The sequence below is a fragment of the Pseudopodoces humilis genome, chromosome 8 (genome assembly GCF_049639895.1).
Source record: "Pseudopodoces humilis isolate 2021_Gansu_Grassland_sample_001 chromosome 8, ASM4963989v1, whole genome shotgun sequence".
NCBI classification, from domain to species: Eukaryota; Metazoa; Chordata; class Aves; order Passeriformes; family Paridae; genus Pseudopodoces; species Pseudopodoces humilis.
In genome coordinates this window covers 26770194-26787149 of record NC_142207.1, presented here as the reverse complement: position 1 = coordinate 26787149, position 16956 = coordinate 26770194, and the positions used below count along the sequence as shown (strand labels likewise).

The window sequence follows — 16956 nt, the reverse complement described above, 5'->3', positions numbered from 1 at the left end:
TACACTGGTATATCACAAACATAAATTTGACAGAATTATCTATTAAGGAAGCATCACCCAGGAAACAGTTTCATTTCCAACACACAGTATTCTGGTCAATGTAGCACACCATATTTAACCACTAATTACGTAAGCCATAACATGATATTTACGTAAAATAAAATTCAGCTGTCAGAGAAATCTCTTCTTAAACAAGGCTGTGGTATAAGTACCTTGTGTAACAAGGCTTCTGATTGACAGACCTGTTACTCTAAGCTACAAGCCAGCATTTCCAACAGAAGCAAAGACTCTACAAGGAGAATGAAGAAGGATGATGTTGATACAGAATGAGAAATCCAGTCATTTAGAACAAATGGATTTTTACAAGTCCTATAAATCTGTCTATCTATACACACACACATCTATATTTACACGCATGTATATAAAGACACACAGACAGACAGATAGATACAGATAGAAAATAGCCAACCACTTAGTTTTGGCTTGGAATCTAAATGAAATTAGAAGCCTGCAAAGCTTCTATTACAATCATTTTAAGGAAAAAATGGTATAGCTTTCTGATAGTATATTTATTCCAGTATTTCATACATGTATAGTAGCACTTTATGTTCAAAAAAGGCGGAAGTATATTCTGTCTTAATATCTACTTGCTAGAAACTCTCATCTAAAAGTGACAATAATTATTAAAACTAAGTGTTACAGTAAATGTTCAAATCCTTAGAAATAGAACTGTGTCCTTGCTTTATGAAAGGCCTAATACATACCAGATGTTCAGATTTGAAAAGTGGTTACTAAGCAATTCAGACATCACTAAATAAATTTGTAGATTTTTTTTTTTAAAGAAGATATGATCAAGAAGAGAACAGAAAGAAAAGAAAGAAATCTCTGAAAACAAAACATGGAAGCATATCTGCTGGGAAATGACAAGTGCAAGAAAAGCCAAAAATACTATCTGAAACCAGATATATACAATGGCAATGCTATAAATAGTACTTCTGTTAGATTAGAGATGACAGCAGCCCAAAGCTGTTTCCTATTTGAAATTAGCCAGTCTAATCCAAGTCCCATTAAAAACAGTGGAAAAGAAAAATTTATTTATTTTAGCTAAGTCAGATGACCCTCAACCAAAGAGTTACTAAGTCTATTCTACCTACTTCCAAATGAAAATTTTATAAAATTAGTCTTTTAAGTAAAGACTAGGGAGACATGCTCCCTAGAAATATACAAGCAATATCCAGTCAGTGGTGCTGCAAGCATCTGAATTCTCCTTATTTTTAGTAGCTGTCATATCTGTTGTGGAAAATGTTTAGCTGCAATTAATTTGGTAAAAACCTGCAACTATTACAGCACTTTTGGTGTGTTCAGAGATGTAAGAAAAGCTGTACACTTTTTCCACAAGAACAAGCTGTCATCACAAAGATGCTACACCACCAATATTTTCAAGAGTATAAACACCCAGGGTTTTCCTATCAAAGTACAGTATGATAGTCTCCCGCCTGGAAACACAAAACTTGACACTATGAGAAAAAACAAATGTTTTCCTTGCATCCTCGTTATCTGGCTTTCCAAAGAGCCAGCCTCTTCCAAGTAATTCTCTGAACACACATACTGAGAAGACACTGGATAAACAAGGGAAACGGAGCTTTTGTTATCAGTAGTGGATGTACACGTGAACTGGCACACATTTTTTAATGCCAAAGATCTTTCAGTCCAAAGTCAAAGCAAACTGAGTAGCACAGAAGTCAGCAAATAAATCCAAAGTAAAATATCTCCTATAATCCTTTCCATTTCCTAACAAACAGAATGATTTTAATTATAAGAGCTTTCCTATTAGCATGAGCAGAAATAAGCACAAAAAGCAAATTACATTTTTATTGGCTTAAATATGCAGCGAGTGTCAATGATCTAATTTTCACTCTTCATTTTATACCTCACAGAGATGCAAACTGGTCATGTTTTAAGGAAGATGATGAATAGCTTTCTTTTGGCTTATTTTACAAGTTTTCCAAATTCTAAGAGTCATATCTTTAAGTCAAATATAATGCTTTATAAAGTGCATGACAAATATTGGCAATACTTGCCTTTTTGAAAAATTCAATTGTAGAAAATAAAATGTGCTTATTTTAGACTTAACTGTAACATAATAAGTGAAACAATTTATTGTTTGAAGAGTACTGGGTCTGAGATTGCTTGGCATTGCAAAGGTGAGCTCACTCTGCTTCAGAGCTGCCCTGAGTTAAAACTAATTAGGTCTACATAAATATCCAATATTTGAATTTCACTAGTGCCTTAACTTGGCATCTACAGAGTATTGTCTACAGCCATAAATCAACCCTAAAAATTATAAAACTATCTGAAAAACAGCACTTCAAAAGCACTTTACTTCTGAATTCAAATACTACACAAAAATCAGTGTATTGTTCAGTTAAATTAGCTGCTTATGAGCAAGATCACTCCCTACACTTTATGCAAATCTCTGCTCTTTATAATTTAAAAAGTCAGGGAACTTCCTCAAAGGTACAAAGTAACAATTTTATTTAACTCGTCAATATGCTTGCATTCATTCAACAGCTCACAAACTAATAGACACCTGTCAAAAGAAACACCTTGGTTGTTTGGTTCCTAGGCATGCTGATTCCATGTTAAATTAACAGTCCTAGTCTTATCAGGATATAATGATGTGATTCTAGAAAAATTCATGTTTGCCCTAAACAGTTTGCCACTTTCCAGAAGTTTTAAAAATCAGTCAACTTTATGATTCAATTGTACTAAAGAATTACTTGCCCATCAAGTTTAAGAATCCCGAAAGTGTATTTTTTAAGTCTTCTACATATGCTTAATCTTCATAAGACATGAATTACCCTTCTAACAAATAATTCCTTATAAAGCATATATAAAAACCCCTCTCCGTTAGAGACAAATATTATTACAGAATTATGTAAAGTAACAAATTCACTTTGGTTATATTCCTCACATGCAAATAACTTTGGAAGAAGTGAAACAAGGAAATACATCCTGCCTTAACAAGTAGAACCTGAAACTGGACATCTTTGTGTCTAGCATTGTTTATCTTATACCTGGTATCACAACCAGGCCCAAACAGCAGCAGCTGCTCCAAAGAGTAATGTTTGACAAGCATCAGTGAGCAATAACATAAGATCACCGTAAAAAGATACCGTTTTTGCAAATCTAGTTCTTTGCTCTTTAAAGAAAATAAATCAAATGCTTACTCTCAAAGCAATGAGAAGCTTTTACATTTTCAGGAGTCTACACAAACACAAACACATTGACAGCAGAAATGGTGGCTTCGGATTGAAGAAAGAATAACAGCAGCTTTTCAGTACAAAGAAAAAGGTCACTATGCAGGTTATTTATAATATTGAAATGAAGCTGTCAGCTATGAAGCCTTTCTTTTTTTTTTTTTTAATTGCATGAGCATTATGCAATCTCCTTGAAGCTCAATCAAGCATTCAGCTTCCTAAAACAGCTGAGCTGTACTTGGGAAAATAAAGAACTTCCTTGCTGTGTACACTGCCCATTTAATTTATAAATAAATGAGAAGTCACATGATGTATTGATGATACATCAAGTATTTGTAAGCATTTTATCTAAAGTAGTTTACATGTCAGAGAATGGCATGCTTGCACAATTTATTCAGAAGTTATTTTTCACACACTTGCCCAGAAACACTCCTCGCAGAAGCCAATGGGTTGGAAAGCCCAGTCTAACATCACTTGCAAAATGAATTATGTACAAGGGTAAGCTAAGTTTTCATTGTGTCTATTTATATTTTGGGGCCCTGGTTCTGCTCTTGTTTACACCAGTGTAAACCAAATTACACAAAAGTGATACTAGTATAAGCACAAGAAGATCATGTTATCTTAAATGGCATTTAAAAAATTGATTCCATCTTCCACAGCAATAAGCCACCACACAAGAACAACATTGGTCTTTCTGAGTTTCATGGTAAGGCCTACTTTGTCTCAGTTATGATTGAAAGGTGGTTTCTGGGAATTAAAAAAACCAAACTCTAAAAAAAAATGCCAAACTTGACCCCCTCCCCAAAAAAACCTCAACAAATAAAACCCCAAACCGAAACACCAAAACCAACTCATGCCAAATAAAACACACAGTCAGCTGTGCCAAGGAGAATCTAGCAGACAGCATAAACAGTATTTTTGGAAACAGAGGAGACTGAGTCTTACTAGAAAGGCATTAAAGTAACTGTCAAAAGAGAAGAGACTAAAAAGAGGGGTGATACCCATGTTTGACTACATTAGAATAGCAAATTAATCTTCCTCTCCATTACTTTAGTTTTAATATAGAGGTGAAAGATCCAGGAATGAGAACTAAAATAGTTTTTTTAAATCTCCTACCTCATTATTTGGGTCTTGAATCACCTTATAAAGAGCTGGTACCAGAGGTTTTTTTCGGTGCAATGTAGCTGCATAGCTGGAAATTTGTGATTCAGGTAATGCCTAAATGAAAAAAAAAAAGGTTACCCTGACAAATAAATGCTTCCGAGAATTCAAGATTGTCACATAAGAATGAAGCCTCACCCCAAAATCAAAGAAAACTCCTGAAGTTCAGTAAATTTTTTGACTTGCAACCTAACTGTTGAGTACAAGTCCTTCGCCATACAAGCACTTAACCACTTTCAGGGTTAAATCCAAAAACAGTTTAGCTTTTCCTCTTTTTCTTCTTTTAGCTTCTTTCATAGATCATTTGCTCTAGTTTGGTATGAGGACTTTCTTGATAGCCTGTATTTAACAAGCTCTTTTTGAAGACTATCAAATCAACTCAACTTTTTTAAGAGGCGTGGAGAGTACAGGACAAGCATGGACAGCCTCGAGTCTTCCCCAAGCAACCATGTTTGTGGATTTTGCATCCTTGGAACTTAAACAAATTTCCAACAATAGCATATAATGACTTACTCGAATCAATGATGTGAGGAACTACTAATTCTTAATTTAAATAACAGACTAATTTCTTATCAGTCATGAAATCCTGGTGTCTTGTTTATGCATTATCCTGTATTTCATTCAGCATAATTATCAACATGCAAAATAGCTTAAAAATACTTCAGATTCTTCATGCAAAAAACATTAATTTTATGCAGACCACAGGGCGGGAAAAGTAAAGTATTTTTCTTCAAAAAAAATATCAAAGTCCAAATAAATATATACTAATAATTTTTAAATTAAAAAGTTCCTCAATTGGAAATTTGGGCAGCATTAACCAGCTGTTAAGTTAAATTCTATCAGCCTGATCTACACAAAATACACATTTAAAAGACCACATTACTATTGCAGTATTCTGCTCTACAACAATAAACAATAAAAATAAACTACTATGAGAATTATTCATTACATATTATGTACCAGCCAATTCGATTACACAGACCTTTGCATGCTTTATGCATTATAAGAAATAAATTAAGAATTAATTAAATAAGAAAATAGAATGTTAATTATTTTATATTAAAAAACCCTACTACTATGTTTGGTGGCATTAAGCCAAGGGTCTAGATATCATTCATCTTCTCAGTTCACCTTGAATTCTGACAGCCATTCTTCCACAACACCTCGTTCTGATCCCAGCATTTTCTTACTTCTTTTGCTTCTCTCTTACCTTTGGAAGAAAAAAAAGGAGTTAAATATTAGTTATGGTAGGAAAATTTAGTTTTTTACAGTCCTACCCAATGAAAAGCTTTTCATATCTTTCCAATAGCATTATAGAATACAAAACAATAGAAAAAGTCTCATTGTTTAAACAGTGATTTAACTGTTTTCTTTGCTTAGTCTAAAATGCTGTGCATAAATGGGGAAGGAGGAAAAAGAAGGATTCAGTGCTTCAGGCCAGTTGTCTTTCAGCTGTGCTCTGAAAATTATTTAGGTTCAACAAAAAATTATATGTGTGACATACAAGTTACATCACAGAAGTCCTACAATAAAGGACCTTTTAATAGCCAGACTACATGACTGGAATCACCAATTCTCTTCTCTGAACATACTTATTTTGAGTTCTGAAAGACCTGTATTTAAGAAAATTCAGTATTTGTTAAACAAAAAGAGAAGTGAATAAGATAAAAGGCTTTCCAACACAATTTTTAAGTTAATGCATCATTTTTTCAATGGCCCTTGGCAGGAAGTCATTAAGAGAATACCAACTCTCTTGTGGGTATCTGTGGCTTCAGATTTCTAAAGCATGTTTAAACATCCTAAAATACAACAAATTCAAAAATAACGTTTATTTAAATTCAAGTAACAGTTGAGTGACTTATTTCACCAGAAGCACTGAAAAATAATTCTGTAAAATAACAGAACACCTATTAGATCTCTGCAAACAAAAGTTCACAAAGACATCCTTTTTGATACAGGGAAACAGATTCCATGTCAGAGTGAGACATGTATAGAATTTAATTTAAAACATCATAGCACATGCTACAGAAGAAGCTGAGTTCTAGTTCACTCTGCCTGGAAAAAAAACCCAACAACATTCAACTTTACCTCTTTAAAGAAGTCAGTTTTCTAAAGGAGGAAGAGGAGAAGGAATGCAGAAATTTTTCAACCTGGGATGCATTTGTCAAGCCTTCAAGTACTGCCCCGTTTTCTATAAGATAAAAAAAAAGTATGATGATCACAAAATCAGGAAAAAATATAGTAAAGCAAGCATTAATGTAAACATTTTTTGGCCTTACAAACTGAAGTTTATCAAATCTTCAAAGTTCACATGAACCCTTCTGCAATAAAGCAATTTTCCAATAAAAAAAAAATAGAAAAAAAGAAAAAGCTCTGTGTTTTAGCAGAAGGAAGGAATTGCCTTAATCTAAAAAAAAAAATAAAGCTTTTGTTACTCACGCAGAAAATCCTTCCGTATTAGTGGTGCAGAGCCCCACTGGCATAGTACTTACAAAGAACAGTGTAAGATGAAAGAAGAGAGTAAAAATTTTATAAAATGTGAACTGAATTCATACCCTGACTTTGAAGAACATGTAATTCTTAAATTGAATATACTAAAGACTCTCCCATGCTATAATTTCCTTAGTACATATTTCTTACAGAGCCAAAATTTCGGTGTCATTGTGAAAATCACATATTACACTGAAGTTCACCTTTTGCTAAACAATTGCTTCATAGGGAGCATGAGGAAAACAACACACACAGGAGGAGCAAACTCTAGGTATGTTACTGGTATACTAGGTATGTTATTTTGCCATACACTGAGCTTCAAGCTTCACTATTTGGGAACTTCTTTCAGCGTAAATCAGCTTGAGAACCACAACTGCTGTATCAATGCATAAACAGTCCACATCTATTTTGGCTACAGTCACTGCTGGTACAGTTTTAGGAGAAATCATCTCTCCCTTTTCAAATTATCTGCCTGGATATTAAAGACATTTTTAAGGACCTGTACAAAGAGGCAAGATAGCTGATGGATTCCCTGCAGAGAAAGAGTGAGGAAAAGCAGGGTGAGCCCCTCAGCTCGGTGCCCCGTCCCGCTCTGCACCGGCCAGGCTGCACTGGGCGCACTGGGACACTGCTCCAGAGGCACACGAGCACAGCAGCTGTGCCTCACACATGGATGGCACTCTGGGATTTTCAAATGTCCATCTGCAAAGCACACCTCATGCTTACACTCACTCCCTGGTTTGCTGTACCTTTGGGGGGAAAACAAATATATCAAACACTGTGTGGGTGTGCCCCTAAAGTAAACTGGCTCAATACATTAAGCCCTATGCGTATTTATTCAAGGCTGAAGTAGCCTGAACCAAGAGTATTGAGTTTCATTTCCAGAGTGTTTACATCTCTCCCAAAGCAAACAAAATACAGGGAATATAAGAGATTTCTCATGTTTATTTAAAAATATTATATTTTTTCTACGATGATTCAAAGGTTCTTATAATATATAGGAACCATCATAACTAATCAAAAATTTAGTTATTAGCAACAGTAATAATAAAACATTCTAAAATATTTTTACATATGGTCTGCTGAAGATATCTTAAATACTGAACAAGAAAGCAAGTTTGAATTCATACTAAAGCATGGAACAGGAAAGGTTATGCACTCATTCAATGATCAAATGGTCAAAAAATCAAATACAGAAATCAATTAACAAAAAGCTTCCCCATAAAAGCACCTGAAATGATAGTTTAAATGTTTTCTCCTAAACTTATTCATTTGGCATAAATGAGAAGAATATGACACATAAGGCTGTTAAATCAGACCTGCAATTTTTATGCTCAATATAAAAGCTGTAATACTCTGTTCTGAAGGAAATCACAGTCTTGCACTGTGCATCTGTCAATTACAGTTAAGATGTAAACAGAATTTTACCAAGTCAGAGCACTCTCCTAGATTATGCTATGCACACAAATCATGAAATCATAGGATCATCTTGATTGGAAAGGATGTTTAAGACCATCGAGTCCAACCATTAACACGGCACTGCCAACTCCACTAACATACCATGTCCTGCAGTGCCACATCTACATGGGTTTTTAAATGCCTCCAGGGACGGTGAATTCATCATTCTCAATATTTTTGCCTTTGAAAAGATAAAAGTCTGAAAAAAAGTTTATTCCAACAACATACTAATAGAATAATGAAACTTAAAATTCAGGTAACTCCCAAAAATTTTTGACTACAGTAAAAGAAATAAAAAAGGGTTTAATCAACTATGCTCATCAGAGAGCTTGCTTTTTACTTACATTTAGGAGACATACTGAGTACATTATTATTTACCTGTGTGCATTTAAACCACTAACCAAGATCAATCTGCAACAGCAAAACGATTACCCAAATAATCTCAGCCAGTACCACTTGCTACACTATCAACTGTCACAGTGGGCATTAGAAAAAAAAATAAAATGTCATCAATTAGATATTCATAATTGATGATATTTAAGAAGATATGATTATTCAATCATATTCACTACATATTCAAGTATGCAGAGGGATTTTTGGTGGTGCTTTACATTTTATTCAGTGTTTTTGTTTGTATGCTTGTTTTAAAGAGGCCAGTAGTTTATACTGGTTTAAACATACATGGGAGAGATTATATTACAGGACATGCACTTCAAAATGAGTCCAGTTCTTGGCCATTATATATTAGATGGCACTGTCCATACAACGTAATTTTAGTTCTAGTTGCAAAACGAATTAAAATATTGTGTATTTTTACCTTAAAGGCCATGAGAAGAATAATTTGTAATTAAAACCTGAACTGTGTCAGCCAAAAGAATAAAGCTTTGTGCTACATGATTTCTTCACAGTTCCACTTGTATAAGAGAGTATTATGGACTGACAGGTTGAAAAGAACAGAAAACTCCATTATCAATTATAGCTTGTTCTTCCAAGCTACGTAAACAGTCCACTCATATCAATTATTCATTACTGAGCATGGAAAGAAACATATTTTAGGAAAGATTTTTCCATGCTGCTTCTGTAAAAAAAGTAGCATGGAAAGCATTAAGCATGCATCCTTACTCTGAACTAAACAAACATTCCGTTTCTTTGATCCAGAAAGTTCATAGCTCTGTAAGAAGAGCACCTGTGTGAAACACGATTAACACCCTGGAAAGCAGAATAGGCAGAAGACAACATCAGATGAGGTGGTCAGAAGTACACAGGAAAGAAGCTTCCCCACCACACACCCACACTAACGAGACTGGGAAACTCTGGAGGAAGAAAACCAGGCAACATGCTGATAAATGCAGATAACAAAAGCACGATCTGAATTTCTCGTGATGAGCTATTCCTGAATTTAGAGGTGTAAAAGACTAAATGGAAAAAGACTAGGTAATACATTTGATGATGCAATGAAAACATCTGTTCAGGAATGCATCAGCAACTAGAAAATAAATCAAGATCACACAAGGCCATTTAAAGTAAATCTGAAAACATGAAAGTAGAGTGTACAAAACTGATAATATGCTCTTATTTGAAATACAGGCCTACATTTCATGCAAACAACCTAGAAGAAGTATGTATAAGGCAGAAAAATGTTTAAGAAGCAGTTGAAGACACAGACTGTGAAAATTAACTTCTAACCTGGATATGGTTAAAATAATTTTTTAGAAACAGAGAAAGAACTCCTTGTCTTAGAAGCACATGGAATTAAGTGGTTGTGAAGGTGGAATGGACTTTTTCTTGTAACAGAGTAATAAAAAATAAAAAGTTTGAATGCACCAAGATGGAAATCTGAGACTGTTAACAGCATGCTGTTTCTCACACTGTAAGTTACCATAAAATATCATGAGGACATAAGAAGCTATTATAGATAAACACTGTAACACCTGTTTTACAAAGTTACTTCTGTTGTAGAACAAAAAGAGTAAAGAAGAAAACTCAATGGTGTAAACTAGCACTTCAGTGATACGCTTTTTAAAAAAAACTTCTCCTATAGCAACTCCTGGCTTAACCAGTCAGTATATAGGTGTAGACAGCTTCATCCAGCCACTCTAAAGTTATATACCAGAAGATATTAAACAGCCACAGTATGGTCTGTTTCCACACTAGAAAAGGGTCTGACTCTTACGCTAATCTAATCCCAAGAAAAAATAAAACCAGCCTTGGAAATGTTCGATTTTGGTGGATGACTTCTTGTACTTATTTAAAAGTCTTATGATAAATATAGTACAAATATCATTATGATTTCTCTGTATCCATATAAATAAACATATTATTCTATCTGAATCCTATTTAGCAGACACTTACATAAACTGTCATTTTGGTAAGAACATAAAATAATAACTTTTAAAACTATTGTCCTCAACAAATCAGAGCTATAACTACAACTTCCCATTAGAAACAGATTCAAACATTCTGCCAGAATTCTCTTGGCCATACAGCTCCACAGTACAGAGAACCAAGGCAAAAACTGACAAAGACAGAAAGAAACAAAACCTCCCCTGGACAGCTATTAATTTAAATTGTCAGCTCAAGCCTTCTCCTTAATAGAAAGAGCACTCTTGCAACTCTTGTTTTTAGGTAATTTAATTGCAAGCTTCAGCAGACAGGCATGCATTCCAACTTTAAAATATAAATGCTGATGTATTCTGTATGTGGGATTTAGGTTGCCAGCCTTATTAGACAAGCCTTAGTCATGCAAAACAACTTGGATAAGACATTTCTTCCCTGCCCACTCTGACTCACTAGTAATAACCAGGCTAAAAAGCTTTCTTTTTGGCTATCAGAAGCAAAGAAAGTCATGTGAAAACAATGGGAGAAAGCCTTACCACAGGGAAGTCAAAGATGATTGATAATAGTCTTGTAAATATTCATGGTACCATACTTGCACAGTAAGATCCATTTCTTATCAAAAAGGTCACAACAATTTCAGCAGCTGCCAAAAAAGGGGTAAAGAAAAGGTACAGCCCATCTGTTCCAAAAAGCCTCCTCTAAGCTCTAAATTATCTTCTGTGCCTTTTCAAGCACCACAAAGCTCAGCTGCCAACCTTCTTTCTACCATTCCTACAGTGAAATTGTTCTTTACATATACAAAGTTACTGAAGACAAACAATTAGGGCAGTGAGAATGAAAATACAACAGTGAAGATAGACACTATATAACAGTTTAAAAAACTACTTTAAGGCTGATGTTTTCATAGCTTTCACAGTGTTGCACAGAGTAGTTGCAGAGAGCTACAAAAGTCAAGTGACTCTACAGAGAAAAAATTAAGTGCCATTTGCCTCACAGAGGCAAATAAGCAGAACCTGAATTAAACACAATTGTACACTCACAGCTAAATCCCTCTCTTAGGAGTTCATGCAACAAATAAAGCAGAAAAGAGTTGAGATGGTCGAGAATGTGAAACAAACTTCTGTATTTGAAGAAAATACTCCTCTACATTACCTACAGGATTTTGGAAACAATAATAATAAAGACATTACCCTACAGCCTTAAATACCACAAAACACACATTAATTATTCTATTATAAGGACCTGACGCACTTAGAAATATATATATACACACACACGTAGGTTAGCCACAGAAATGTTACCTTATTCTCTCAGCACCAGTTTCCTTAGAAACAACTTCACATAGTCATCCTACACTAAACCTAAAACATTCTCTTGTCAGGATCCTGGTGATAACCCATCCTACGCCAGACAATACAGGTTTGTCCTCCCTTTGCATCAGTTCATATGCAATAACTCTTCCTATGCTAGCTTGTCTGCATTAACCTCTTTACTTACAAAAACATTTCCATGCAAATTACTTTCCGTGTAACCCTACCTCTCCCAAACACCTTCTCTTTCATGGCTTTGGCTGGTGAAGTAAATTAAATCTAGGTAAGTAAAGATATAAAATGCATAGTTAAAGAAGCCTAAAAAAAAAAAGCCTCAGCAAACTAACACTTGCAAAATCACAGTTAAGGTGGTCTTTTTAAGGTGCTCAGTGCTAAGTGCTAAAAATGAACAGACACAAGCGAAATCTTGAAACAGAATTTCTGTGGGAACAAAACCAAAACAAAATTCAAAACCAAAATAAAACAAATCAACAAAAAGACACACCACCAAACCCCGCCCCCAATATGCACTTTGGAACAAGACTGCAAACATTATGCTAAGATCACTATCTGGTCTGTAAAGGGAAGAAATTCATGCAGAAACATTCTAGAAATACCAGCTGAAGGCTCTAAGCAGCTTCCCACTTTTGAGCTGTAAAATCGTCACTTGAGAGAAATCAATGCCTGTTATATTATAAAAATACCCATAAAAAAAGTTGAAGTCAATTCCACACCAATATCTGAATTCCAATACCAGTATATATTTCTCACTGCAGTATTCCCCACCAACTGTAATTCACACAAAATGGAATTTAGGTTACATATTCATTAATTAATTTACCTAACCTCCTTTCTTCTGCCACATTCTCAGAGATCTAACCCAGAGGATCCTCTGCTGAAAGTAATGAAATCCCTTATTCTAATCTTTCCAACTTCCAGATGGTAAAGCCTCCACCTCCAGGAAGAGGAGTGTAAATAGATTAAGCTGAAGTGACAAATTTCCCCCCATCCATACACTTACACATTCACAAATTCTTAAATGAGTGGAATCTCCAAATTTATCTGAATTTACCTCAATTACAGCTAAAATTATGTCATCTTGCTGACTTGTAAAAACTGATGCAGTAAGAATACAAAGTTCCAAAATAAATTTTCAAAATGGCAGAGTTAAAATAAAGATCCATAGGAATTATGACATATTGTTTTATTCCACGATGCCATAAATTTCATATGTGACTCAGATGCTTCACTCACATTTAAGATGTTCGGTTTCCAAGGATAAAATTAATTCTGATTGATAGGCTGGTCTTACTTTTCAATTACAAGTTCCCAGACTTTAAAAAGCAAACTGAACAACAAATGTAGTTAAATGAAACATCACTGACCACACCACTACTCAAGATGACACAATTTCAGAACAGCCCAGATCTCTAATGGAGAATCAGATTCTCTAATGGAATATATGAACAAGTTGGACCCTACACACTTACAAGGAGGACTTAAGTCACATACAGAGGCTTTACACTATTGAGAGTAAAAGAAGAGTAGCATCAAGAATTCTGAAATCTAAGATCTGCTTCAACCTTCACAGTCAGAAATGTAGCTGCCTTTATTACTTCCAACTGTCACTGCAGAGGAAACAACTTGTCTTCTTCATGTCATGCATCACAGCATCATTTCAGTGTCAATCATTTCCAGTCTCACACTAATTTTCTGAAAGTTAGAGAAGGGTTTTAAGAACTGCAAAGAACAATCTCACAAAACAGACAGAAAACCACTGCTAATTTTATATTGAGATTAGACACACTGTACAAGTCAGATTTTCCACACATAAGAAATAAAACATGTTCCTGACCATGCTAATTCTATAGAACGCAATCCATTAAGAACTGTGTGAACATCATGATAAAAATAATTGACCCAACTGATTAATGTGATTGTACTATAAAAATTGATGCTTATCAGCAGCCCTACTACTAACTTCACTAGGATTCCTCCAGAGCAGGAAATTACACGGTCTTTGTTGGACTCTCCTTCACAGAAAACAGGCAAAGAAACAGTGTCTCTACAGAAAATGTAACCCCTTTTCATCCCCTCATTAGAAGCTCTCATGAAACTGAAACTCAGCTTATTACAACTGGCACTCCCTGGCCTATTACTTGGAGCTATATGCTGCTTCTCAGTGAAACAACTCTGCGAGAATTAAAACAGTAGTAAATGTAAATTAGTGCAACAACTACACTAGGTACCCCCTTGTGTTGGTATGAGTTTAATAATTAATCCTCACTGCTGAATAGTTAAACACAATGCATATTGTTTACAGTCATTATTCTTCTACTGTTAAACCAACATTACAACAGAATACAAACCGACCAGTCATAAGAAAGGACTAATTAATATTTTAGTGTGCAATGATTCATTTTTCATGTATTTTTTAAATAGTGAGGACACTAAGTTACTAACATATGTGGGGGTGTTACTTGGGGAGGGTTTGGATTTTTTTTGTGGGTTTTTTAATCTGAAATTTAAACTATTTTTTTTCTAGAAAAAACTTCATACATAATATCTTTAGGAACATAACATAAACACAGCAGAAACAACTTAAATCAACCCAACCTTTCATGTTAGGCAAGATTTTCCGCAATATTTTTCACTTATCCAAGCTATAGACCAGTATAAAAAATAAAGTAGTGCAAATCCACAACAAGCAACAAAACAAAACAGAGACAAAAAGGAAACAGCCTTCCACAGGCGCTTGATGACTCCAGTTGGAGTACACAGCCTTTTCTCCTCCTCCTCCCCCCAACACTGCAGAAACAAGAGCAAGATTTTAAATGCACACTATTTTCAAATATATTTTCTATTTATAGCCTGAACAAAATTAAATTTTTTGTCAAATACTGTCTCAACGTATGTTCAGAAAATGTTCAAGATTATGAAAAGTTACAGATTTGATATGCAGCATTGAAAATCCATGCAGCAAGCTTCATGGGTATGCTTCCCCAAGTTTTTTTGTGTGGACAGGGGAATGGAATTTATGTAGAGATGGTTAATTTTACAATGTCCTAGGTTTTCAAAAATATTTTCTTGCACTCAAAAAAACCTCACTGAGGACTCAATGTTCTAATCTTCAGCCATTTTTACATAACCTCATCCATACACAGAGATACTCGGGCTTTTTGTCTGTAATACTGAATAGTTTTCCCGCTTAAAAAAACCCAAAAAAACTTCAAAAGTAGTTGGTAAAACATTGCTTTTCCTTTCCTCAAGTTTCTGGAATAAATTTACCCTTGGAAAAAGACCAGAGATGGCCTTATATGCAAACTTGTTAGGAGTTATACTACTGCTTTTTGCAACATTCATCTTATTTGAGAAATTCCATATATTATATCTACTTCAAATGGAAATACACCCACGTAAACTATACTAAACATAAATAGTTTGCCTAATCTTTTACAGGTACTGCCCACCCGGGTAACATTTATGACCTTTTACTTTTTCGTTAGTTACACTGGCATAGAGCAAATTCAATTCACTCTCTTCAAACACATCATCAAAAATTTTTAATCAAAGCCTGAGTTTAATTAAAAGCCTGTTCTGTTTCCCTATGCAATTGTGCTGATAGAGATCAGCAGCATTTACCGAAGTTCAAGCAGAAGGCACCTGAAACTGCTAGATTATACATTTTTGGTGTAAGTAATATACTCATCTTTCATACAGCATACTCCACCAAACAGAGTCTTTCAAGGGCAACTTTGACAAAAGGTTTAGAAATACTGAGGTCACTGGAATACACAGTCGACCTGCAGAGAACGTGGAGTAACTTCGCAAAAAGTAGGGCTAATCAGGTATAAAGCAAAAAAAAAAAACCACAAAAAAACCAAAAAAAAAAAACCCCTTAGAAAAAGCCCACACCACCAGGACAACAAAAACCCCCCCAACACCCAACAACCAGCCAAAACCAACATGCACAGTCTACATGTGACTCCTTCAGCACATGAAAAAACTGATCTGAACAAAATACAAACCTAGACCTAACACCCCCGTACTTGCAATTATGTTCAGATTTGCAAGTTAAGATGATTACACCATAATTATTTCCTATCAGTGAGCAGCAAGGGTTTCATAACTGGGGGGAAAATCCTCGTGCTTTTTGCCTTATCTGCCAGCTATTCAACTGGCACTTTGAAAAGATTTTCATAACATATTTTAACAATTTTATTCCTTAATCAGTTCTATCTGTTTCATTTAAACTAGTAAAACCAAGAAGATGGCAACTTCAAACATTCCCCTGCAATAAAAAAGGAAATGCTAATAGATTTTTTTTTGGTTTTTCATAGATGCGACACACATGCATAAACACGCAGAATTTACTTATAGCAACCTTACGTATTTCAGAAAGCTCTAAAGTGTGCATTCAGAAGGAGAAAGAGATAATCATTGCAATCTATTCAAAGTCAGCACACATTACTAAAGCAGAATGCCCCAGCAGTTCATAGAAATAGCAATAAAATAACTACTACTAGAGTTCTGCATAAAGTCAAGAAAAGCCTGCATCCTTTCCCTGTAGGAAAGATATTTTGTCTTTCAAAAGCTACCCATTGGAATATTAATGTGAAATACATCACAACTTGATAGAGCTGACAACGGACAACCAAGTGATTAAGGTTTCCTAATTAGCATGATAATGTCCATTTAAGATTTGTTCCCTCCTCTCTCTCACAAGACCAAAAATTTATTATCAAAATAAGCCATCAAATACAGTCACTTGAAATCATGGGAGTATCATCAGCAGAGAAGGGCAATGGACCATCACACCCACACACATCTCCACCAGCCAAGTGTGATAAGGTTCCTGAAAAATGTTTCAGTAAAATGACAGGAAGCTGTGCTGAAGCAGCTCTTTCCTAGCAATTGACAAAAAAAAAAAAAAAGTCACA

General features: G+C 34.8%; 1 protein-coding gene across 4 annotated transcripts in view; it reads right to left on the bottom strand.

Moving 5' to 3' along the window:
- Positions 1-16956, bottom strand: part of HYCC2 (hyccin PI4KA lipid kinase complex subunit 2) — a 50551-nt gene that overhangs the window by 24937 nt on the left and 8658 nt on the right. For all 4 annotated transcript variants that reach the window (XM_014249431.2, XM_014249433.2, XM_005519907.3 and 1 more), the window contains exons 3-5: positions 6510-6612; positions 5553-5631; positions 4377-4478 (exon numbers count right to left, since the gene is read on the bottom strand). In XM_014249431.2, the coding sequence (XP_014104906.1) occupies positions 4377-4478; positions 5553-5603 (153 nt within the window). In that variant the 5' untranslated portion in view covers positions 5604-5631; positions 6510-6612. The remainder of the gene's footprint in view (positions 1-4376; positions 4479-5552; positions 5632-6509; positions 6613-16956) is intronic.